Below are 25,999 nucleotides of genomic sequence, written 5' to 3' on the forward strand. Positions count from 1 at the left end.
CGGCCTTTTGGCTAAGATCAAGTGTAAAATTAACAATACAGTAAACAACACATGTTGGCAAGGATGCAGAGAAAGAGGAACCCTCTTACACTATCAGTGGGAATGCAAAGTGATGCAGCCACTCTGGAAAGCAGATTGGAGGTTCCTCACAAAGTTAAAAATAGAACTATAGAACTACCCTATGACCTAGCAATTACACTACTAGGTATTCACCAAAAGGATACAAAAATACTGCCTCAAATGGGTATATGCACCCCAAAGTTGGCAGCATTATCAATAATAACCAAATTGTGGAAAAAGCCCAAATGGGACCGATGACTGGATAAAGAAGATGTCGTATGTATATGCAATGGAATATTACTCAGCCATCAAAAGAGTGAGATCTTGCCATTTGCAATGACTCAGATGAGGTTAGAGTGTATTATGCTAAATGAAATAAATTAGAAAGAGATACCATATGATTTCACTCATATGTGTAATTTAAGAAACAAAAAACATGAACACAGAGGGAAAAAAGGAGGCAAACCAGAAAACAAACCCTTATATAGAGAACAAACTGAGGGTTACTGGAAGAGAGTTGGATGGGACAGTTGGGGGGGAATGGGCTAGATGGGTTATGGGTGTTAAGAAGGACACCAGTTGTGATGAGCACCAGGTGCTGTATATAAGTGATGAATCACTAAGTTCTACACCTGGAACTAATATTACACTGTATAATAACTAACTGGAATTTAAATAAAAACTTGTAAAAGAAAAAAAATAACATAAAATCAACACAGAAAAGAAAACAAATTCATATTCTCAGACTTCACTCAGCTATTCTCCAGCAGAATGAAGAGTGAGGAAATTGGCAATTTACCAGACTTCCCCAGCAGTTTTTTGCATGCAGAATTTGGAGCATCTGCCCCCACCTTCAAACCACCAGAGTAGAGTCAGAGTTCCCAATAGTCCATGAGGATGCCAGATCTGAGTTCTTCTCTGACTTCTCTGTGCTCTCTACTTAAGAGTATCCAGGCAGGAAATGGATGTAGTTCAGAAAAAACGAAAAATCAAAAACAAAACACAAAATCAGAATTTCTTTTAAACTAAGGCTAAATAAAGGCAAAAGCATGTTGTTAAGAACAGTTCTGATCTTCTTCTCCAATTCTTATGCTATATGCCAAGACTGGATTGTGGAATCATCAGACATTCTCAGTGCATGTCTTCACCTGAGTCCTAAGTAATCTTGAAGAGCAACATCTTAATCCATGGAGATAGGAGATGATCTTGGTGGCTGTTCTCACACGCTTTGAATGTCCATTGCTTGAATGGACCACAAAATCAACAGATGATGGACTTCTTGTATCTGCTCTAGATTCTGACCACCATGAGGCAGCACCTGTGTTCTATTCAGCATATTTCTCCAAGATCCAGCAAAATCTGTGGCCCATACTATGCATTTAATGTGTATTTGTTGAATGACTAAATGAATGGAAATTGTCAGCCCCAAATAAATTTCCCAATTAATTTTCCCTATGACCCCCGCATACGTATTTCAATGAGTTTTTCCCATTCCCAATATTTTACATAGCAAATAAATAATATAAGGGCTTAGTGATTTATACTTACACATGCGTATTACACACACACACACACACACACACACTCTTCATCCTTATACAAATAAAATATAGTCTCAAACCATTCTTCTTAACTAGTTATCTCAAAATGCTATTCATTCAATTCATGCATAACCTACTACGCATGCATACGGTTGTAAGTGCTTTATATCAGGTACTCCCCAAGAGGTTTCCTGGGTTATATCTATCATCTCATGCATTTTTCACAAACCAAAAGGTAGCCAGTTCACAAATGAGTAAAGTCAAGCTGCTCCCCTTCCCCAGAACTATCAATGTATCATCAACACGGGCTGCATTTGAACCCAAGTCCTTCTTGTGATTCTGCCCCTGTGCTCTTCCCACTTGTCCCCGGCTGCCTCAGTGTGATAAACCAAACTCGGAAGCACTAAAAATTTCTCCAAAGCACATTTTCCAAAAGTCATCCTTGTCCAGTTAGGTTTTTAAATGAGCTTGCTGATGTGACAGTTGTTTTACATGATAAAATAGCACAGACATGGATAAAAGCAAGACTGTGAGGCAGGAGGAGCCTGGTCAAAGCTTCCTGCCTTTAGAGTTCCTCACCCCACCACCTTCTACCCAGCCCTGGCTCTCCTCTAGATTGGGGGAGAACTGGCTCTCTTAGAATAACTCTGAGGTGTGGCTTCTCGTTCAGCCTCAAGTACTATTAAAAAAGAAAAAAAAGAAAGAAAGAAAAAAAGAAAAGACAATGCTTCAACCCTGACTTCTCCTCCCTCTGCCCACCTACTTCCAGGGAGTCCAGGGGGCCGGGCTGGGGCTGGGTCTGGGGACAGGACCCCTAGGAGCCTGATGGAGAACAAAGATTCTTGTGGGGTTTTGATGAGCCAGGTGTCAGAGGAGCTGGCTTGTCTGAGGGAAAAGAGCCATACCTGGGCCCTCTCCTTGGCATCTCTGCTCCCCTGCAGCCCTAGCCCACCAGAGGCAAAGCAGGAAGGTCTCCAAAGAGAACCTAAGGCAGATTATAAAACAAGCCAGAGGCTTCAGGACTGTCAGCTCGCTCCGCTTGTCTCAAGTCCCCCTGGCCCAGCCCAGCTGCTGTTTTTCCTTTCTTTGGAGAGGAAAGCTGTCAGGTGACACTGGAAGTTATTTATTCTCATTAGCTGGGCCTGCGGGTGTGTGATTATTTGCAACCCAAGTGCTAAGGGCATAATTCTGTGATGAGGGCAGGGGCCCGTTCCAGGGGTCATCTTGTGAACCTATTAGAGGTTGCAGGCACAAGCTCCAAACACCTGTTCTACTGATGCTTCAGGGAAGCTTAGCTGTGAAAGTAGTGAAGAAACCCAGGAAAGCAGCTTATAGACAGTACCAAGGACAGCATTTGCACAAACTGGCCTGCTCTTCTGCAGAGGACCTGCAAGTCCTTCTGGGTAATATAACCTCGTGTCAGGAGGTAAAGGAATAATGCATTCGTGTATCTTTGTTCAATTATTAGGTAGAGCAATTGTCCAAAGTACATGCCAGAAGGAACTGTGTCAGAGATGGAGCCTATCAGCCTATAGGGCAACATACTCAGATTGCAAAGACAGGACGTATTTTCTCCTGTGGGCTATTACAGTTAGGATATTCATTTATGTCTCCTGTTAAATCATGTGGAGAGCTATTTTATGTGACCACTGTTCCACAGCCCGGTTTAAGTGAGGGACCAGTTGGGGGAAGAAAAGAAAATATTGATATTAGGCAGTTTTATGAGAATGTAAATCAAATCCAAAGTTTGAGATCCAAAAGAATTAAATTATTTATGGTATGAATTAATTTTGGTACATTGTTCCTGATTCAAGCTGTGTGAATAGCTGAACTCTTCTGTTGTTGCATGTTTTTTTCTTAATTTGCCAAGAGTAAAATAGATGACCTATAGTTTGACTTTAAATCTTCAGTGGCTTACGAATTGGAATGAATGTTTAGAAGATTTTCAAGATGACACTATTGGTCAATTTGTGGGGCTGAATAACATTTATTTTTGTTATGATCATGTATAAGTCAACTGATAAAGGGAAAATAAAAGGCATCAGTTAAGAGAAATATGGTTTATTTTGGTCTATGAGATCCCTTAGGTAAGTTTCTTTAACTTGGGCTGGACTATAAACAAACAAGAAAACTATATCAGGTACTGTCCAAGTTTTTCTTCAAAACTGTAGTTAGTTTCAGTGAAAGGTCTCTCTCCTTTGCTTAATGTCAACAATGTAAAGTTGGGAAGGATTCTGACAGGGAGAAAAAAAATCCTTGTGTCTACAATTCAACTAATCAGTTATAGGTAATCTGATTTTAATCATTTACTGCTTGTGCTTGTGAATGCCTCCTAACCACATGAACCACAGTTGATGACAAGCCTGCGTTTTAATTTTCAATGAGACTTACTGGTAGCCAGCTGTCATTTAGGGTGTGCTACTTTGTCAATATTGAGTGAAAAAACAAGCTCCATGCAAACATTCTTACCCTAATCTGTTCCACTATACCAGACAGGGGAATAAGCACACACAGTTTAGTATCACCAAAAATTAAATTGGTTATCAAGGTAAAAAGATGAAAGCGTGTCCCTCAGGCATTGGTTGAATGTGAGAATTACCAGGATGATTTCGTGCTTATCATGCTGTGTTCTGCTTGCCAGTAATATTCTCTCTGAAAAAGGAACATATTGCAGTCATCTAACTTTACAAATACTCTACAGATTTATATTCAATAAATGAAGGAAGAAATGAATGAACAGAAGTAACTTGGTATCTAAGACATTTATATAGTCTGACTTGGTCTTTAATGCTGTAAGTTTCAGTGATCATATTAAATGAGTACAGTTCATGTACTTGCTTGAAAAATACCACTTAAGTCACCTACCCACCTTTATTTTACCAAGAGTAGCTGTATGGATTGCATAGTTTCAAAGTTATAGTGAAGTAATTGACTTCCTGTATGGTATTTTTGAAACCCGCGGATGAAAAAAGAAATCTTAGCACAAATACATAAAAAAGTGATGAATGGTTGTCTGGAGAAAATGGCAGACCTTTGCAAATACTTTGCAAAAAAACAGGTACATGTCATTGGTTTTATATGTGGCTTTTAGCTGGAATGGTGCCACATTGCTCAGTGCTAGACTACTCACTGAAAGGGAATGGAATTACCAAGTTTGGAATAGATTAATCAAGATTCACCTCCTTCATCTGAGAGGGGCCTAGCTTCTCTTACTGCCCCAAGCTGCCTGATACCTGAAGAAAATTAGGATTTTGTTAATATATTAGTAAGAATTCTATTTGATTGTGTGTTAGAAGAAGCTCAAAATAACAGTGAATTATTTTTTTCCCTCTCTTACCTGGAAGTTCAGAGATAGACGGTGAAACTCCCTGCATCATGAGGACTGAGTTCATCCTGTTTCTCCATCCAACAATACTTGTTACTTTCTTTATCAAGGTGGCTGCTGAGGTTCCAGCCATCACTTTTATATCCCAGACATGAAAAGAAGGAAAAAAAGTGAGGCGTCTTCTTAAAGATTTTCTATAAGATCAAGAAAAAAGGTTGACTTATAACTCATTGGCCAGGAACTTGTCACAAATTGACACTAATCTACAAGGAGAACTGGGGAAAGTATTTGAATGTACCCAGCCAAAGAAAACAAAACAAACAAACAAACAAACAACCCCAGAGTTATTACTTAGAGAAAAATAAATATTAGAGTAAACAACTACCAGATACTGCTACAGGTAGCAGTGACAAGAGGATGACATAAATGAAAACACTGAGGATGTAAACAGAGCATCTAGAAAACAATGAGCTGCTCTTATTCTCCACCATTCAAACCTGTCTCTATTCCAAGTCATTTTAAAGACCAAAATAGTCACACCGCAAAAGAATAGGAAGGAGAGGCAAAGGACATTATAAATCAGCAAAGTGTAGGAACTGTGTACAGATAATTAGGATCGTGTTTTACGCTGTATCGTTTTTTAGCCCTCTTGGAGTACTTTACATATGAAAGGATATTATTTTTCCAAATATGGAAATGTGGAAGTCAGGGTATGAATGATCTTCCCAACCTAACCATCTTAATTAGCAACAAGGTCACCTTTGGAAAAAAGCAGAATATTACCTAGAAGCATAGGCTTATTATGAAAAGAATCAGGTCCTCTACAGAGAGAGGAAAGAAGCAAACGAGGAGCTAATTAGGTAGAATAAGCTGTGGGAATCGTATTGGTAAATTACAGTCCATGTGTATAAAGTCTCATTATTATAAATGGCAACTCTTTTCTTTGTTTTTTACAGGTAGCCAACCAAGTTGTTCAAGCTCTGCTCACTCAAAAGGTAGGTCATTCCTGGCTTATTATTTTCAAGGTACTTATGTGAATAGGTTGGAACTCGTATTGTCAAACCAGGAAATTGTGATTGATAGATGCAATACTTCTCTGTTTATTCACTTAGGTTGAAATTGTGTGTATTTTAGATGGGCATACAAAGTAACATCAGTGACCAAAAGAATCATAAAGTTCAAACTCTTGGTAAAGTAACAGAAGATGAAAGATTCCCATGGACCTGTTTATGTAGCAAATGCTAATATTCTATAAGTTGGTGGATTCCTCTACTTCCTATAAAATGAATCACCTTTTATGGTCAGCATTAACAGATGCCTATAATCCAGGAAAAGGTCTTTGAGTTTAGGAAAGTTATCTCATTTCTCTGGGTCTTATTTCCTCTTCTGTAAAGTGAGGATAACAGTTCCCACCTCCCAGAATTGCAGTAGTCATTCTATGAAAGGAAACACATAGAGGAGTTCCTACAGGAATCAGTTTGTGGTAAATACAGAACAAGCGGCAGCATTGTATACTTGAAAGTTGCTAACAGTAGACCTTAAACATTCTCCCCACCAAACCAACAAAGAAACAACTATGTGAGATGTGAATGCGTTAATTATCTTGATCTTGGTAACCATTTCACCCCGGAAGATGTATCATATCATCACATTTTGCCCTTTATGAGACTGACGCGCTACCTCCTGTGCTAACGAGGCACCTTACATTTTGTCCTTTAAATGTATACGGTTATTCCCCAATAAAGTTGAGGATAAAAACAAATCATTTTTTAGCATGAGCTTTTTATGCCTTCTCCTTTGCCATGTCCCTCCACCTTCAGACAATATAAGATCACATTATTGGGTCAGAGTGGGCAGATGCAAGTTATTGCCCAAATTTGGCCATTTTGGTATGTCTTAATGGAAACTTTCCCATTTCTTTCTATAATGTTTCTCAGAGGCTAAATTCTAGTTCTTTCAGATTTCATTCGTTCTGAATTACCCCTCTGTGAGATGGTAATTTTTCTATAAAAGAAATTCTTAGATCATGTGGCATGTTCTGGAGTACATGGCTAATGATAACAAAGTAATTTATGACATTTGATTTTTTAATAAAGAATAATTTTATTTGGAGTTGACCACTTCTTGTTAAAGGTACTTAAATAAATATTTTTAATTTATACTATAGAGGCACTGTGATATTATTTTTGCTAGATTTTCTCCTCAACTACTTTTGTTGAATCACATTTTCTGTTTCAAATGATTTTAACTGATTCAGGTTTACATCAATATCACATAAATAGAGAGATTTGACTATACCTCTTAGGTCAAATTAGGATCCATTGTGAGTAACAGAGATCCAAAATGGTAGTAACTTAAATAAACTAAAATACTATTTCTTTCTCATATCTAAATCTTCAGGTAGGCAGTATAGGGTTGCTATGGTGACTCAGCTCCATAAAGTCCATAGGTTCCCAGGTGTCTCTGGTTTCTATCTTGTTATTCTACCGGGTGCAGCCTCCATTCCAAAGGTTACCTTATGGTCCAGAATGGCTGTTCTTGCTCAGTCATCACATCCACATTCTAGCCATCAGGAAGAAGGAAAACCTGAAGTAAATGAAGAAGATAAGGGGCACATTTTTACTAGCTGCCCTTTAAGAGAGAATTCCTAAAGCTTTCTTACCTCCTCATTTACATCTCCTTGAACAGATCTTAGTCACACAGCTACACCTAAGGAAACTGACAGTGAAGTCTTAATTCTGGGTGGGTGCCTAGTGAAAATTGATTTTCATAGTATTAGAGGAGAAGGGGAAAAACAGATGTTGATGGACATCTTGCAATTTCTGTCAGAGCATATTTGAATTTTTTTTCCTTTTCCAAAAGTTTTACATTTTCATTTGCTTTCCTCCTATTGGAAACTCTATGCTCATTTAATTATAAACTTAAGGAATGAAGGAAGCACTGATGCAGCTCTATGTGTAACTGTCGAAAACTTCTCATGCCTATCTTTTTTAATGGTGCCTCAGGAAAGAGACAAGGAAGCTGTCTGGTACAATATAAAGGAAAATAGGACCCTTCAGGTCAGCCACAAAAAATAGCTACACAAATCCAAGTAATAACTAGTAAACAGATAAATCTACCTTGGTACAGTTAAGCACTAAGACCCAGAAAGACATGCTACTGTGTGAGATAGCATACCTCAGGGACACTCTGAGGCAGGAAGAGATGTCAGGATTTTCAAAGATTCCAAAAGAATCATGTTCTACAGAAACGTGTAGCTCCCAGTTTTTACAAGGACCATAAAATCACTACAAGAAGACTCAAATTTCTTTTTAATTAAGAGCATAATACAGGAAACAAAATGTACTCCAAATGCAGATGACAAAACAAATTCTGAAGAGGGATGTAGCTGGCACAGAGTGAGAGAAGAAATTCTGAGTGATTTATCCAAGTCACCAAAAAAAATTTTTTTGAGGTGAAATTACAGTCATAACCATGCAGTTTTAGAATATATCATTTGTTATGACACAAAGCAAATCTGCCAAGAGCAACCAAAAAAGCATTTTTCTGGCATATCAAGAACTGGGCCAGATAAACATCTTGAAACAACAGAGTGTACTTCTTTTTCCCAATACTGATAAAAAAAAAAATTTATTTCCATGAACTTATCACTTTCTGTTAAATGTACATATACTGTCCTAGTCAAGTAATTCAATTTATCTCAGAAACCTGTGGATCCCCTTAAGACAGCAGATTGTCCCTCCTTTAGATCAATAAAGCTAAAGTGACAATATTAAACCCAGCTCACTTCCATTTGTGACTCCAAATCATAGGTGCGAGGCTACAAGAGCAAGTGAAATCAATAATTCAGGCCAAACTCATATTTTTGTCTGAAATATATTTTATCTTCATTAAGTCAATTACACTCACTGAAAATGTAATGGTCCTGGTTCTTTACTGCCTTTTTTTTTTTTCTTTTGCCACTATCATCAAACTTGGAAGAAAACCCTTTTTCCTCTAGTCATTTTCTAGCATATCAACTTCAGCTTTGTTTGCATGTTCTTTAGGATAACCCAATATTTATATGGTGTTTTTGTTTTGGTTTGGTTTTTCGCTTTTTTTCCCAACATGGAATAAGGCTCTGTATGATAAAATCTAGCCATGCAGCAACCAGACAGGAGCAGAGTACATTTTTTAGCTTGTGTCTGAAAGAACTCCAAACTTCTACACATTTCCCTTGTGGAGGGGCATTCAGGCCACCTATGTCCACTCAGTATGTAGGATCCAGTTCCCGGAAGAGGGTCTGTTTATACTTGCTGTGTACCTTACAAGGAGTCAGACTCCATGTCCAGCACTTTAAATGCATGAAGTCATTTTGTTTTCGTTGCAACCCTGTAAGATAGGACTAAGGAAACAGGGTTCCCATAGCTCTGATGGCAAGAAGTGGCAAAGCCTATATGTTCATTCTAGGGTTCCTGCCCTCCAAATCTTGCAACATTCAGCCTCCACGATCCCCTAGGATCACTTACTGTTTTCCCCCACTGTAGTCTGGCAGCAGAGATGAGGCTTTGGAAGTCAACAGATGGATTGAAATCCAATTATTAGATACAACCGCAGGAAATAGAACAAAAGGGCAAGGGAGCCAGTGGATTTCTTAAAACTTCTGGAACCATTGACAGTCCTGGCTAGCAAGAATATTCAGGATCTGACATGTGTGGAATCTAAACTGACTAGAGTCAAGCTTTCTCAGAATCCATCTGATCTTGGACCCCGGTATTTCACAGTTGCTGGGGGCTTTAGCGAGCATGTAATCCTGAGATGGTCAGCTAGCTTCGGTAATAGGCTTAACTTACTATGATTTCATAAACTTGTTCAGCCATCACCCAGCTTAAAACTGTTTTAATTGGAATGCATTTGGGATGAAGGCTTGCAGTAGTCAGCTTGCCACAGGGCTAACCACTTCCCGTTCATTAGGGCTGGACTGATTCAGGCACACATTTATGTTACTTACCTGCCTTGCCTTGTAGACATTTCACATTGAGGCCTTCGGTGAGTCTGAGAGATGGCTTTTCTTTTTACATGAGTCTTAGCATCCTAGGCAAAGAAAGGGCTGTATCAGTGACAGCCGCTGAGAAGCAATGTTACCAGGAGAAAGTGGTGGGTCTTGTGACCATCAAGCTTCAGGGAAGGAATGAGGTGGCCCTTGAAAAGCCATCTCATGGAGCAGCATTCTCTTGAAATTCTGTTTTGTACAGTAGCTCAGTTCATAGATAAGGAACTGATGCAAAATGCGGATAAGTCACGTCCTCAAGGTCATGTGGGTAATGAGGACCAGAGTCCAGACCCCCAACTCCCAATCTGGCGTATCCCCATGATACACATTGCATCTGAAAGAGCTTTATCACCATAATATCATTTTTACATGGTAGAATCAGATTTAAATAATTTTCATTAAAACTCTGGTGATGTCACAGTATGTCCTGCTTCGAAGCAATCCACACTTTATTAAACTGACTTCAGCAGGGAGAGGTTTAGCTCTAAATACACTGAAGCAGTTGTACTTATAGGTACTACCCAGTAGTAGATCCAGAATCTTTTTTAGCCCAAGTGCAGATGAAACTTCCCAGGATTACAGTGTCTGGATACCCAGAGAAGCTGTGGTTTGAGATCATACAGATGCCCAAGGTCCAGTAGACCAGTATATCACGTTGCTCCGCATATTTTGCCCTCACCTTCAGCTTTAATCCATACTCTGTTTCTAACTGATAGTGACGAGTGGATTACAAGGACCAGGTCTGGCTACTTTCTTGAACCCACTGTACTTTCTCATACGATGTTAAATATGGTCAAACTGTTGGCTTTATCTCTCCCCTGATAAAGTCAGGTCTCTCTCTTATTTCAGGAAGGGGTCTTCTTCTTGGGGCCTGGACATACTAGGATGTGAGAGAGAACAGAGGACCCAGCCTCCTCAGGGAGCCAGTGATTGCATCTGAGTGGAGTACTCTTTGGTTTCTAACATTTTATTTGGGAAGGAGAGTCTAGGTCTCACCTCTGTCATTGTCAGGGTCACAATAATGATGCTAGTGGACAACCTCCATGTGTCATATGCTACTTTATGTCAGTGGTTTCCTGGTGTAAGCATAGAGGACACAGAGAGCTGGCTGTCACCCTCTGCTGAAGACTCATTATAGCGGTCAGAGAGAGTGCTGTTTCTTTCTCTCTCTCTCTCTCTCTCTTTCCACCCACTTACGTGTTGTGTACATGGGCACGCATGTGTGATTTTGAATACAATTTCTTGGGATGATAACTGTCCAGCATCACTTACCATCCACAGCCTGAATAAAGAGGACAAGAATGTTAGAACAACAGAGACAATGATTCTTTTAGGTCTACAGCTTCTCAAAGCAGCTCAATTCTGTTGGTCAGTGATTGTAAGACCAAAGTCACATCCCTCCTCTCCCATGTGGTGATCTCGATGAACCAACAGTGATGAACATTTCTCAAGGCCAATCAATTGTGTTCCTGCTAAATGAACTTTTACCATCTTAAGTAATAGTAATGGCCATTGAAATTTGGGTACCTGTACAAAAATCTCTATAGAGTATATTGATTTTTTTTCTTTCATTCTTTCTTTCTTCTTTTTTTAATTTTTTTTTTTAAACCCATCTGAAGAACTCTTTAAAGTTATCTCAGTTGTGCTGCAAAAAGTCATCAATGATGTTCCTTCCAGGTCTCCTTTCTCCCTGTAACCCCACTCTTGTCTGCTACTGCTCCCATTTCTTCACCTGCAAATGAGAATGATTATGTTTTGCCACCCAACAGTACTATTAATATTTATTTACTTCACAGTCAAGTTTTATTAATTACCTAATTAGCAGTACTGAAAACAGTATTTGGGGGCAGGGAGAAATTATATGCGTGCTAGAAACAGAATGTAGAATAAATGAGACACAGACAGGGATTGAATTCTAAATAAAGGAAAGAGCTTTAGCCTTTTAATGTAAACAGTGCCTAGGCCCCCAGAGTGGCCTCTGCCAAATGGTATATGTGCTCCAGTTCACATGCACACTCCTGCCCCTGCCTTTGATGGCTTCTCAGAGCTTGGAGTCAGGGCCCTTGTTCTGAACATGACATTTCTCTTCTATGCTCCCAGAGCCTGGAGTCAGGACCCTTGTTCTGAACATGACATTTCTCTTCTATGCTCTGCATTTGCAGGTAGCAATCAGTTGTAAATATACTATGCCTAAATTCTACCCATTTAACTACAAAGGTGAGGAGAGTATAAGCTGTACAGTGACCCTCACCACGGCCTATTCCCTTGCCCTCCATAAGTAGAATAAATGATGTATAAGCTGGGTATAATGAGGCTCTGGTTAAGCCTCCAAAGCTGGATCTGTCTAGCTTCATACAAGGTTAAGGACAGGCCACGACCTCTGTGAATGCCTCTTGTTTAGGGCTGGGGATCAGAGCTATTGCCTCACTCTCTGTGTTGCTTACAGAGTCTTAAGTACGCCCTGAAGCTGCCCCACATCAAAATATATAGATCCACACACTGGAAGTGCTAAGAAACTTAGAGCCTCAGTCACACATCACTAGAGAATAGAATTTGTCATCATCATCATCATCATCCCACTTAACAAAATAATCAGTTTCTTAAGTTCCTACCATATGTGGTGTATTGCCCAGTGATGGAATAAAAGAGCCTTAGAACAGTCTGCTTGTGCTGTTGATTGTTAGGGTATCTTCTTATGCTTGCCTTTGCCATCTATTTGACAAGGTAAGTTTAGAGTATGAAAGATAAAATCAGTACAAAGGAGTGCATGCTAAATGGCCTGTAAGAGGCATTGAAGGCCTATAAGAGGCACTGAAGGCCTACAGGAGTTCAGAAAAAAGAATGGTCTTTGTAGGATTCCAGATAAAAATGTCAGGGAGGAGGAGTGCCTGGGTGGCTCAGTGGGTTAAAGCCTCTGCCTTCAGCTCAGGTCTTGATCCCAGGGTCCTGGGATCGAGCCCTGCCTCGGGCTCTCTGCTCAGTGGGGAGCCTGCTTCCCCCTTTCTATCTCTCTCTGCCTGCCTTTCAGCCTACTTGTAATCTGTCAAATAAATAAAATCTTACAAAAAAAAAAAAAAAAGAAGTCAGGGAGGAGACAGACTTTAAAATGAATGTCAGCCAGAATGCCAAAACAGGACTGGATAGAATGGGGGCAGGCAGTGGGGGTGGGGGTGGGAGTGGGGGTCAGAAGGGAATGTGATGGCAGGAGAGGGGAGAGGATGGCAGGAATGGCCGAGCTTTCAAGGACAGCAAGCAGACAATTGTTTTTTATATGGCAAGAGCAGAAGCATTTTTTTTTTTTAAGATTTTATTTATTTATTTGACAGACAGAGATTACAAGTAGGCAGAGAGGCAGGCAGAGAGAGAGGAGGAAGCAGGCTCCTGCCAAGCAGAGAGCCCAATGCAGGGCTCAATCCCATGACCCTGGGATCATGACCTGAGCTGGAGGCAGAGGCCTTAACCCACTGAGCCACCCAGGTGCCCAGAGCAGAAGCATTTTTAAAAATTCTGGAAGCAGGGAAAAATCAGATTTGACATGTAGAAAAAGATCAGCTTTTGAAGAGCTTTGAATGGGGGCTTTATTCTTCTTGGTCTTTCTTGAACCTCCGCCAAAGAGAGTACTTGGAGTACGGACATTTAAGTACTACAAGTATCTTGATCACAAGTTCGTTTGGGAGGCAGTTCCTTGGTGGATTCCAAAGAATCCTAAATCTCCTGTGGTATAGCTTCCCTCATAAAAGGAGGGAAGAGGTCTCTGTGGTTTTTGAACAGTTCAAAAGAGCTGTTCCAGAAGGATGCCCAGATATGGCTCCTCGGCTTCTTTTCCAGCACCAAGATGAACCACCCCAAATACATGGAAATCCAGCAGTTCAGAGCACAGGCAGGTTTCAAGAGGCCTTTTAAAGCTTTCATTTCAGAGTTTCTTCTCCCTCCCTAAATGCATCACTGGCTCTATTAGCCCCAGCGTTGGAAATTTCAACTTGTTTCCACAAATGACAGCAAAAGGCTCTATCAAAAGTGATAGTTTCTTTAGTTCATCAAATCTCTATTCACTGCAAAAACATTATTGTCCTTGTGGTTTGTGCTTTATGATTGCTTTTATGAAGACAGTGAAAAGGCAAAAAATATAGGTGGAAACTCAAATTGACTTTATATCGCTAACATTTACCATCTTCAAAAATAGCATGCTAGATTAATGCACTCCTGATTTTAAGGTACCTTTTTTTTTTTTAAATTGGTCTTCTCTGCACATAATAATTCTGTCAGACAATGGGCTATGGAAGAAAACACTGTATGTGATTTATTCCTGGGGGCTTTGAAGGATAAAAATACTATTTTTATACTAATGTGTCTGAAATATCAGATGAAATATGGTTATAATATGCAAAAGTGTCTTTCAGTTATAGATTTTTTTTTCTTTCACTGTGTTTGTTGTAGGATCTAAGGGAGGAATGTGTAAAGTTGAAAACAAGAGTGTTTGATTTGGAACAACAGAATCGAACGTTAAGCATCCTGTTCCAACAGCGAATCAGACCAACTTCTGATCTGCTCCTCCAGGTATGTGCTTATATGGAAAACAATCCTTGCTTCTGAAAAGCTATTGACAAAAAGTTACTTTAGTTCAAAAGTTTCCAGTATCTCCATAGGCAAGGCATCATACACTGGAACCCAGATTCTTTCCCTTCTCAAGGGATGTCATTAAAATTGAGCCTCTTTTAAATTTATCTTACTTTTGAAAGCTATGTTTAGATAAATAAAGATATCAACAAATAATAAACAGGTAAAAGGTACCATCAGAGGTGTCCTCTAGTAAACTGAGTGAAACTGTGGAATGGAGTCGGAAAATAATTGATTACTTTGAGGTCTTGTATTAGTGATCTTGCATTCTATGATAAGCAAGGACGAGTTTTATGTAATTTCTTTCTTTATTCAGTGTACTTTATGTTCTTTATTCAAGTACATTTCTTTATTTAATTCTCTCTAATCAAAAATTCTGCTGTTTTTTTTTTTCCCCTTTCATATCTGTCTTCATGCAGAATTCCTCCTCACACACAATTCTTCCTATATTCTGCCTCAGTGTTCTCCTTGTCTAAAAGCTCTCACTGAACTCTTCTTGACTTTCCTTCATAACATGCAAAGTTGTGGAAAGTCAAGCCATTGGAATCATTTTGGATGATGTCCCTGACAAAACACCAGAGAATATACCTGACTTCAGGGAGACACATGAATTGGCAAAGGGAGCTGGGAGGCTGATCTTTGCTGTGTCCTGGGGTTTTTTAATCCTGATAATGTGTATATTTGCTCAAATAAGCTCCCATGAGCCTTGCTTAGAGCCCTTCTTAGGCTAATATACCAAAGGGTAAGTAAGGTTTCACAGTGACAATGTATGAAAACTAAACCCCAGCTGCCTGGCCTGGTTGCCTGAGCAAGAGAGAGGAGACAGAGGTATCCTCTAACCTCTACTGCCCAGCACTGTCACCACTAAATGCATGGTGACGAGGAAATTGAAAACTAAATGAAAATTAAGTTTCTATGTCAAACTAGCCACACTGGAAGTGTTGAAAAGCCTCATAGAGAGGGTAGCCGCCATATTGGGTGATGCATATGCAGAACTTTTCCATTGCCATTGGAGGTTCTACAGGACAACACTGTTCTGATGGCTGGGCCAGTGCTGCTCATTTACCCTCTGCACTTTGGCATGAACATCTTTCCTTGACTCCTCAGGGAAATAACAAGAAATTGCCATTCATTTCATTGAAAGAAAGATGCCCGATAAAGCCCAACATCAAAAGTATAATTTTTCCCCCAAATTTAAATAAAGCAAATCTCTCAATTGTACAGTAGTTCTCATCTCCTAAATTAACCTCCCCTCTGCTTTATCTGTTAAAACATAATTCATAATTTAAAACTCAAAAATTATGCAGAAAAAAATTGTCTGTTTCTATTCTCTTTCCTGGTTCCAACCACAAGAAGTGTTTGTCAGAGAGAGTCTTGCCTCTGTTAAAAAGTTGTATTTCTTTTGCTCTCTTATATCAAGATCCAATATTATAATTACTTTCAACAGCTGTTGCATGTTCATGAATTTTTTCCATTTTGCTTGGTTTAACTTCAGGCTTTTCTGGAGCAATGTTTAAGGATCCGTAGTCCCTGTTTATGAATCATGATGGCTTATTTCCATAATAAACACATGTGCTATAGATGTTTAAACTTTTTCATTGGCTGTCACAAATTTCTGAAATCCATATCCAAATGGCAGGAAATGGTGTGTACGCTAACAATAGAACTCAGTGTTTATTCACTGGGTATTTTCAGCCAACACACTTTATATTCCTCCCCAAATAGTCTTCTCTTCCAGGAGCCATTCTAATTTAAATAACATTTCTGAAAGATGGGCTGTTAATAGTTCTGTAAAGAATGGTAGAAAGTGGGCTGCGTGTCCTCTACCATCTACAGCTTACAGTCACAGAGAGATGGAGTTGCTGGCTTTTTAGAGGGTCTGTTAATTATGTGGCTTGTGATTTTTTTATTTTCTGGTGGCACAAATACATACTGGGGAGTACTGGCTCCAGCAAAAGCAATCGATGCTTGCTTCGCACCTATGGAAGCTTTATAATTATCTGTTGAATGGAATAATGAATAAATGATACAAATTTATTCTGCAAGTTGGTAGTTATTTTGCATACACGTAAGGGAAGTTTATGCCCTCTCTTCCTCTGAACTTTTCCTGTCTCGCGTGCATGCTTTGGGAGTACTCAGTCATGTCATCAAGCCCAGACTATTTGAGGGTGTGGCTTTCAGGGGCAGCCAATCTATCAGTGTACCTGCTCCCAACTATTACTGAACTTACAGCATCTGCCCATAGACTGGAGATTCAGTACCATAGATTTCTAAGTAGTTTTCTGCTTATCTTAGATGCCTTATCTTATCTGAGGTGTCATCTGCTGAATACAGCCTAACGGTTATCTACAATCTAGAGTGCCCTCTTGAAGAGAAATATAGAAAGAAGAGTGTTGAACCCACTGAGATTTTAGGAGAGAGCTTGTGAAAAGTAAAAAAGAAAATAATTTATAAGAACCAGTCTTTGTCTCTCAAAGATAATAAGAAGTTGTCATGTGGATATTCTTTAGCGCCTTTTTTTTTTTTGCTTTTGCTTTTTTCCCCTTTTTTTGTATAGGAGAAACAAAAAGGCATAGTTCTATGGATTAGTTGACGAAGTCTGGGAAATTTGCAAAGGGAACCAGATCCATGCTGAGGGGAAAAAATAATAATAATAATAATAAGGTCTAACCTGAAAATGAAAATCAAGAATGGCAGTAATCTTTTGTGGCAATTCCAGTTTCTAGAGTGGTATTTCTGGGACTGGGGGTGGTAACAAATCAGAGTAACGAGGCCCTTTGTATTAAAATCAGTGATTTGAGCTAAATTCCAAAGAACTGAGAGGTTAGGATAGCAGTAAAATCCCAAAGGAATGTTCTTAATGGAACCCGATTCTCTAATTAAACTTATTTGAATCTACTGGCCGGATTAGCCAACGCTCACCATTTCTTCTTATAAATCATGTCAAACAAGACTCAATTCCTCAAATATAGGCAACTAATAGAGTTCTCCGCTAAGGATACTTTCTTCTCTTACCAGTTGGGTTGAATGCTCACCAAAAAATGAGCCATCTTTGTAACTCATTATGTTTCTGCAAGTAGTATTGATGGCGATTATATCATTTTTAACTACTATATAAACCGATGAAATGCGATATCCAAAGAATTATTTATATAAAACAAAGTTCAGTGCTTCAAAACCATCTATAAAGGCGAGTCACTAAATAAATGTTTATGAGCAAATGAAATATAGGTACCTAACCAAAAATATTGTGGGAGCTGGAGAATTATATTAAACATAGAGGCATTCTGCATGCAAATTGTTTCCCAAGTGATTTGAAGTTCTTGTTACACTGTTAAGAAAATCCAAAACAAAGACATATGCATGAACAATGCATAAAGCATTTGTTTGATGCCCCTCCCCCACCCCAAAAAGCCAAACAAAACAGACTCTAATAATAGGATCCCTAGGCAAAGAAGTAGCCTTGGCCCTACCAACAGTGTTATTTAAAAATGCATAGTGTTTTCCACATATCAGATACTTTTCTACAGCCTTTAAGGAGCTCACCAATGTCATCTCCATTACAATCCAATGAGGCAGGCAGTATCCTTGCATCCATTTTTAAAATGGGGTGCACTCCTGGGTATTTACCCCAAAGATACAGATGTCGTGAAAAGAAGGGCCATCTGTACCCCAATGTTTATAGCAGCAATGGCCACAGTCGCCAAACTATGGAAAGAACCAAGATGCCCTTCAACGGATGAATGGATAAGGAAGATGTGGTCCATATACACTATGGAGTATTATGCCTCCATCAGAAAGGACGAATATCCAACTTTTGTAGCAACATGGACGGGACTGGAAGAGATTATGCTGAGTGAAATCAGTCAAGCAGAGAGAGTCAATTATCATATGGTTTCCCTCATTTGTGGAGCATAACCAATAGCATGGAGGACAAGGGACATTAGAGAGTAGTACGGAATTTGGGTAAATTGGAAGGGGAGGTGAACCATGAGAGACTATGGACTCTGAAAAACAGTCTGAAGGGTTTGAAGTGGCGGGGGGGTGGGAGGTTGGGGTACCAGGTGGTGGGTATTATAGAGGGCACAGCTTGCATGGAGCACTGGGTGTGGTGAAAAATAATGAATAATGTTTTTCTGAAAATAAATAAATTGGGGGAAAAAAAAAAAAATGGGGACACTCAGGCACGAAGTCCCCCAGCTGGTAATTGATCGAGTGGGAATCAAAACCAGTGATCCGGCTCAGGTCCCTCCCTTCCACCTCCCTTTTAAGCTCCCTCTGCAGGGAACACAAATGAGGATAAGGAACATTTTTCTGATTCTGTATTCTGACATTTTGATTAACCGAGCCACTTGTGATCAAGTCAGATCAGAGGGCTTCTGCAGTGAAATCTCAACAAGAAGACTACCGTATTTACACAGTTCTGAAAGCCTCTTGATTTGTGGCATCCATGATTTTCCCCTCTCCTGTGGGTTCTGCTTTGGTTTTATTTTAGACACCTCTGTTATCATCATTCTCATAAAATGTAATATTCTCTCTTTCTCTCTCTGTCTCTTTTTTTTTTTTTTTTTTTTGCTGAACACAGTTTTTGTTTTTTCTTTTCCTTCTCATCTGATATTTCAAAGGGTCTTATACCCATATCCTTAGGCCAAGATAGAAAGAAAAAAAATGTTATAGTGTAGATTATTCACACAAACAGTTGGGAATCTGACAGCTTAGAACCAAAGTGTAAACATTTGCTGTCACTTCTTAGAATACTCTTTGTTTTGAGGTCTTTTTTTTTTGCTTGCTAGTGTTTTGTTTTATGGTATTATTTTATATGAGATGAGAAGACTTAAAAATTCTACTGTACTTCTGATTGATTCTTTTCTTACCTAAATCTTTATGTTCACAGCATAAATTTATTCATGAGACTGACTTAGCAGGATACTACACAATACACTCTCTTCTCCCCACCTATCCACAAGCCACGAATCTGAATCTCTGAGACTTAACCCAAGTGCTGCCATCTTTCAGGGGCCTTCCAGGGTCAGAGCAGTTCTCCTGGAACTTTCCCTTCACTGAAACTCCTAGAGTATTGATGACCCATCCCACACAGTTCAGCAGGCCATGGTTCTCTATGGAATTCTGGAATCTTAGTCTCTTGTAGCAGATATGGTGGAGATCATGCAGTGCAACTGTGAGAACTGGGAATTCCATGTTTCATTTCACTTAATTTATGATTAATCTCTGTGAGGGCAAGAACTCTGCGGAATGTTGCATTTTACCTCCCACTGATGTTATCATTGCTCATAATATGTATTCATTGTATATTATTGATGGTTTAATACTTAATTTCATACATTTTTATGGAATAGAGTTTTTAGTGGGACAAAATTTTGTTTTTGGTATATAGCAATCTCATTGCCCTTATTACTTTTTCTTCTAGACTTATTAAGATATAATTGCTGTAACATTGTATAGGTTTAAAATGTATAATAGAATATTTGATATATGTAATTATTATGAAATAATCACTACAATAAGTTAACAGCCAACACTTCATATACTTGGAATTTTTTTTTTCTTGTGATGAGAACATTTAAGTTCTACTTACTTAGCAGCTTTCTAATACACAGTACAGTGTTGTCAACTCTAGTCACCATGCTGTACATTATATATCCAGGATTTATTTATAACTGGAAGGTTTGACCACCTTCACCAGTTTCCCCCACACTGCCATTCTCAACCTGGGGCAACCACCAATCTCTTCTCTGTTTCTATGAGTTCTGTTTTATAAGATACTTCACATAAATAAGATAATATAGTATGTGTCTTTTTCTGTTGTACCATAATGCCCTCAACGTCCATCCATGTTGTCACAAATGCCTGGATTTTTTGTGTGTGACTGAGTAATATTCCATATGTCACACCTTGTCCATTCATGTACCAGGGAATTGTGTGCATATGTGTGTATGTGTGTTTATCACATTTTTAATTTCATTCACCTATTAATGAACACTTAATTGATTAATAAATACTGAAATGAACACGAGCTGAATTAGTTAGTAATGAAATGAACATGAGCGTGCAGATACCTCCTTGAGATAACGATTTTGTTTCCTTTGCCTATATGCCCAGAAGTTGTTGAATCATATGGTTGTTTTATGTTCAACATTTTAAGGAATGTCCATGCTACTTCCATAAAGCCTGTCACAATTTACACTCCTTCCAACAGTACCTCCTCATCAGCACTTGTTATTTTTTATCTTTAGATAATACTCATTCTAACAGGCATCAGATGATATCCTGTGGTTTTGATTTGCATGTCACTGGTGATTAATGATATCAAGAAGCTTTCCAAATACCTGTTGGCTATTTGAATATCTTCTTTGGAAAAAATGTCTATTTGGGTCCTTTACCCATTTTTAAATGAGATTATTTGATTCTTGGCCATTGGTTTGTATGAGTTTGCTATCTCTGTATTCTAGATATTAACCCCTTATCAGAAGCTTGGTTTGCAAATGTTTGCTTCCATTCCATAAGTTGTCTTTTCTTTTTGTTGATCATTTGTTTTGCTGTGAAGAATCATTTTAGGTTGATGTAGTCTCACTTGTTCCTTTTTTATTTTGTTGCTTGTGCTTTAGGTTTCATATCCAACAAATCACAGCCCAGATCAGTTTCAAGGAGGTTATTCATAGTCTTTGCTCCTAGGATTTTATTGGTTCCGGTTCTTACGTTTAAACCTTAACCCATTTCAGGTTAATTTTGTACATGCTATCAAATAGTATTTTTGTTTCATTCTTTTGCATGTTAATATTCAATTTTCTCAGCACCATTTATTAAAGACTGTATTTTCTCCAGTGAGTGTTCTTCACTTCTTTGACTATCCTTAGTTGACCATATATACATGGGGTTTTTTAGGGGGGTGGTCTCTCAGTTTTGTTCCATTAGTCTGTATGTTTTTATGCCAATATCATTTTATATTGACTACTATGACTTTGTAATATATTTGAAATCTGGAATTGTGATGCCTTCAGCTTTGTTCTTTTTTCTCAAGATTATTTTAGCTACCTAGAGTCCTTTGTAGTTCTAAAATAACTTAGGATTGTTTTTTTTTTTTCTATTTCTGTAAAAAAAGTCACTGAAATCTTGATAGAGATTTTATTGAATCTTTACATGGTTTAGGTTAATAAGGACATTTTAACAAAATTAGCTTCTCCAGCCCAAGAACACAAGATATTTTTCCATTTATTTGTGTTTCCTTCAATTTCTTTCATTAGTGCTTAGTAGTTTCCAGTGTAGAAATTTTCACCTCCTTGGTTAGATCCATTCCCAAGTATTTTATTGGTTTTATGCTATTGTTAATGGGATTCTTTTATTTATTTATTTTTCAGATAATTCATTGTTAGTGTATAGAAATGCTACTGACTTTTTTTTTATGTTGATTTTGTATCCTGCAACTTTACTGAATTCATTGATTAAGTCTAATTGCTCTTTGGTGGAGTTTTTAGGATTTTCTATATGTAAAATCACATCATCTGCAATTAGAGACTGTTTTACTTTGTTCTTTCTGATTCTGATGGTTTTCTTTCTCTTTCTTATCTGAATGCTCTGGTTAGACTCCCTGTACTCTGTTGAATAAGAGTGGTGAGGGTGGGCACTCTTCTCTTATGCTTAATCTTAGGAAAAAAAAAAATTGGTCACTAAGTACGACATTAGCTTTAAGCCTGTCATATGTTGCCTTTATTATGTAGAGGTATATTCCTTCTATACTCAGTTTGTTGAGAGTTTTTATTATGAAAGAACATGAAATTTTATCAAGTGTTTTTTCTGTCCCTACTGAGATGATCATATAATTTTATCTTTTATTTTATTAATGTGATGTAGCACTTTTATTGATTCTCATATGCTGAGCCATTCTTGCATTTCAGGGATCAATCCCAGCTGGTCATGGAGTATGATCTGTTTTATGTGCTGTTGGATTATTTTGCAAGTATTTTGTTGAGAATTTTTGCACCAATGTTCATTGGGGACATTGCCTACTGTTTTCTTTTCTGGTACTGCCTTTATCTATCTTTGATATCTTGGTAATCTAGCTTTGTAAAATGATTTGGGGAGTGGTTCAGTACTCTCCAATTTTTTTGGAAGAGTTTGGGAAGAATTGGCATTAATTCTTCTTTAAGTGTTCAGTAAAATTCACCAGCAAAACCTCTGGTCCTAGGCTTTTCTTTGTTGGGAGATTTTAGACTATTGATTCAATCTCTATTCATTACTGGTCTTTTCAGATTTTCCACTCATGATTCAACTATAGTAGGTTTCATATTTCTCAACATCTTTTCCTTTTTTTTAAATAGGTTATTCAATTTATTGACATATAACTGTTCATAGTAATTGGAATATAATCGTTCATAACGATCTCTTATGATCTTTAGTATTTCCGTGTTATAATTTGTAATGTCTCCTCTTTCATTTATAATTTGTTTGATTTGGGTCCTCTGTCTTTTTTTTTTTTTTTCATGGCTAATCCAGGTAAATATTTATCAATTTTATCTTTTCAAAGAACCATCTTAGTTGTGTTAATCTTTTGTATTGTTTTCCTGTTCTCTATTTCATTTATTTCTGTTCTAATCTTAATCATTTCCTTCCTTCTGCTACCTTTGGGCTCAGTCTCTCTCTCTCTCTCTCTTTTTTTTTTTTTTAGTTCCTTGAGATTTAAAGTTAGATTATTTATTTGAGATTGTTCTTTTTCCTTGATGTATGTGTTCATCACTTTAAAATTTCCTCTTGGAACTGTTTTTGTGGTGCCCTATAAGTATTGACATGTTGTATTTTCATTTGTGTTTGTCTCAAGATACCTTTTTAGTTTATCTTTTGAGTTCTCCTTTGATCCATTGGTTGTTCAGGAGCATATTGTTTAATTTTCATGTAGTTGTGAATTTCTAGTTTTCTTCCTATTACTGATTTTTAGTTTCCTATTAATGTGGTCAGGGGGAAAAACAAAAACTTGAATGATTTCAATATTCTTAAATTTGCTAAGACTTGTTTTGTTGCCTCACATTTGATCTATCCTAGAAAATGTTCCCCATGTGCTTAAGAATAATGTATATCCCACTATTGTTGGATGGAATATTCTATGTGTGTTAGGCCTATTTTGTCCCTAGTGTTGTACAAATCTGCTATTTCTTTATTGATTCTCTGTATGTATGATCTACCTATTATTGAGAATGGAGTATAGAAGTTCTCTAATATTGCACACTATCTCTCTGCCTTCAGTTCTGTTAATATGCTTTTAACATATTTGGGTGTTTTAATGCTGCGTGTATAATATTTACAGTTACTATATATTCTTGATGGATTGACCCCTTTATAATTATATAATGCCCTTATTTGTCTCTTTTGACCATTTTTAGCTTAAAGTTTACTTTGTCTTATATAAATATAGCTACTCCTGCTTTTTTTTTTTTCCTGGTTTGCCATATTTAAAATATCTTTTTCTATCTCTTTACTCTCAGTCTATGTGTGTCTTTAAAACCAAAGTAAGTCTTTTGTAGGCAACATATCATTGGACTTTTTTTAAGAAAATCCATTCACCCATTCTAAGTCTTTTAATTAAATAATTTAATTCATTCATGTTTAAAGTAATTATTAATATCTAGGGACTTCTTATTGCCATTTTGTTGTTTTCTGATTTTGTAGATGCTTTGTTCCTTGCTTCTTATCTTTCTGTCATCTTTTGTGATTTGTTGATTTCTTGTAACAATATGCTTTCCTCCTTTATGATCTTTTGTGTAACTGCTACAGGTTTTTCCTTTGTGGTTATCATGAGGCTTATATGAAATATTTTGTATTTATAATATCCTATTGTAAGCTGATAACAACCTTACTTGGATAGCAAAGAGAAGCTTTATACTTTCTCTTCTCTCCTTTCACATTTTAGGTTATTGATGTTACAGTTTCTTTAGTTTTATATTGTATATTCAATAACAAATTGTTGTCCTTCTGGTTATTTTCAATGCATTTTCTTTACTTTAAAACCAGAGTTGTGAGTGAACTATGCACACCACTACAATATTAGAATCTGTTTCTGACTTTATATTTATCATTACCAGTGAATTTTACACATATAGTTATATGTTTTTACAATGTTAATTAGCATAGCTTTATTTCCACATAAAAAACACCTTTTAGCATTTCTTATAAGACAGGTTTAGTGGCAATGAGCTTCCTCAACTTTTGTTTGTTAAGGAAAGTCTTTATGTCCTTCATTTCTGAAGGATGGCTCTAATAGGTTTAAGTCTTTCTTTCAATATGTTTAATATATCATGCTATTTTTCTCTTAATTTGCAAAGTTTCTATTGAGAAATTCATCCATGGTTGTGTGGAGCTCCCAGGCATGTGACATGTCACTCTTCTCTTGCTATTTCCAAAATTATGTTTGTCTTTGACTTGAAAAGTTAATTATTATGTGTCTCAGTGTAGCCTTTTCATGTCCAACCTATTCAGGATTTTTTGGTCTCATGAATTTGGTTATCCATTTCTCTCCCTAGGTTTGGGATGTTTTCAACCAGTTTTGCTTTGAACATATGTTCCGTTTTTTTCTCCTTATATTCTCTTCTGGAATTCTTATAATGTGTATATTGTTATTAGCCCTGTAAGTGCTATAGGCTTTTTTCATCCTTTTTCTTTCTTTTTCTTTTTCTTTTTGCTTCAATGATTGGATAGTTTCACATAATCTATTTTCCAGTTTACTAATTTTTCTTCTATTTGGTTGAGTCTGATGTTGACGCTCTTTGTTGAATTCCTCAGTTATTGTATTCTTCAGCTTTATAATTTCTGGGTTTTTTTAGTGGTTTCTTCTTTGTTGAACTTCTCATTTTGTTTATTTATTGTATCCCTAATATTTTGTAGTTGACTGTGTGTTCTTGTAGTTTACTAAACTTCCTTTAGAGGGTAATTCTGAATTATTTATCGGCTTATAGATCTTTATTTCTTCAGAGATAGTTATTAAAGCTTTATAGTTTCTTTTTGTGCTGTCATATTTACCTGATTATGGACCTTGATGACTTTCATTAGTGTCTGTACATTTGAGTGAGTGGTCTCATCCTCCAGACTTTATAGGTTAGCTTTGGCAGAGGCAGTTCTTCACTATTCAGCTTATCTTAGGTTTCAGAATAGGTCAGCTGGTAACATTCTTGGAAAAGTGGGGCTTGCTATTGGGGTGTCTATTTGGGTTAGGCACTGTTCTAGATCCTAGATGGGTGTGCCACTGGCTAGGAGCAGTTGGATAGGACTGCTGGCTTGGTTACCTTCCAAAATGCAGCTGTAGGTTGGGCTCCACAGTTGCCCATATTTGCTGGTCAGGCTTTCTAACTGGGTTGGAGTGGGGGCTATATACAGCAGTTGAGGAAGCCTGTGAATATGCTTCAGTGGCTGGGAAAGTTG

General features: G+C 37.6%; 1 protein-coding gene across 1 annotated transcript in view; it reads left to right on the plus strand.

The window, feature by feature from the left end:
- Positions 1-25,999, plus strand: part of NCKAP5 (NCK associated protein 5) — a 962,745-nt gene that overhangs the window by 762,702 nt on the left and 174,044 nt on the right. Inside the window, 2 exon segments of the mRNA XM_044242595.1 lie at positions 5,883-5,921; positions 14,396-14,515. Coding sequence (XP_044098530.1) covers positions 5,883-5,921; positions 14,396-14,515 — 159 coding nt within the window.

The sequence above is a fragment of the Neovison vison genome, chromosome 3 (assembly GCF_020171115.1).
Source record: "Neovison vison isolate M4711 chromosome 3, ASM_NN_V1, whole genome shotgun sequence".
Classification (NCBI taxonomy): Eukaryota; Metazoa; Chordata; class Mammalia; order Carnivora; family Mustelidae; genus Neogale; species Neogale vison.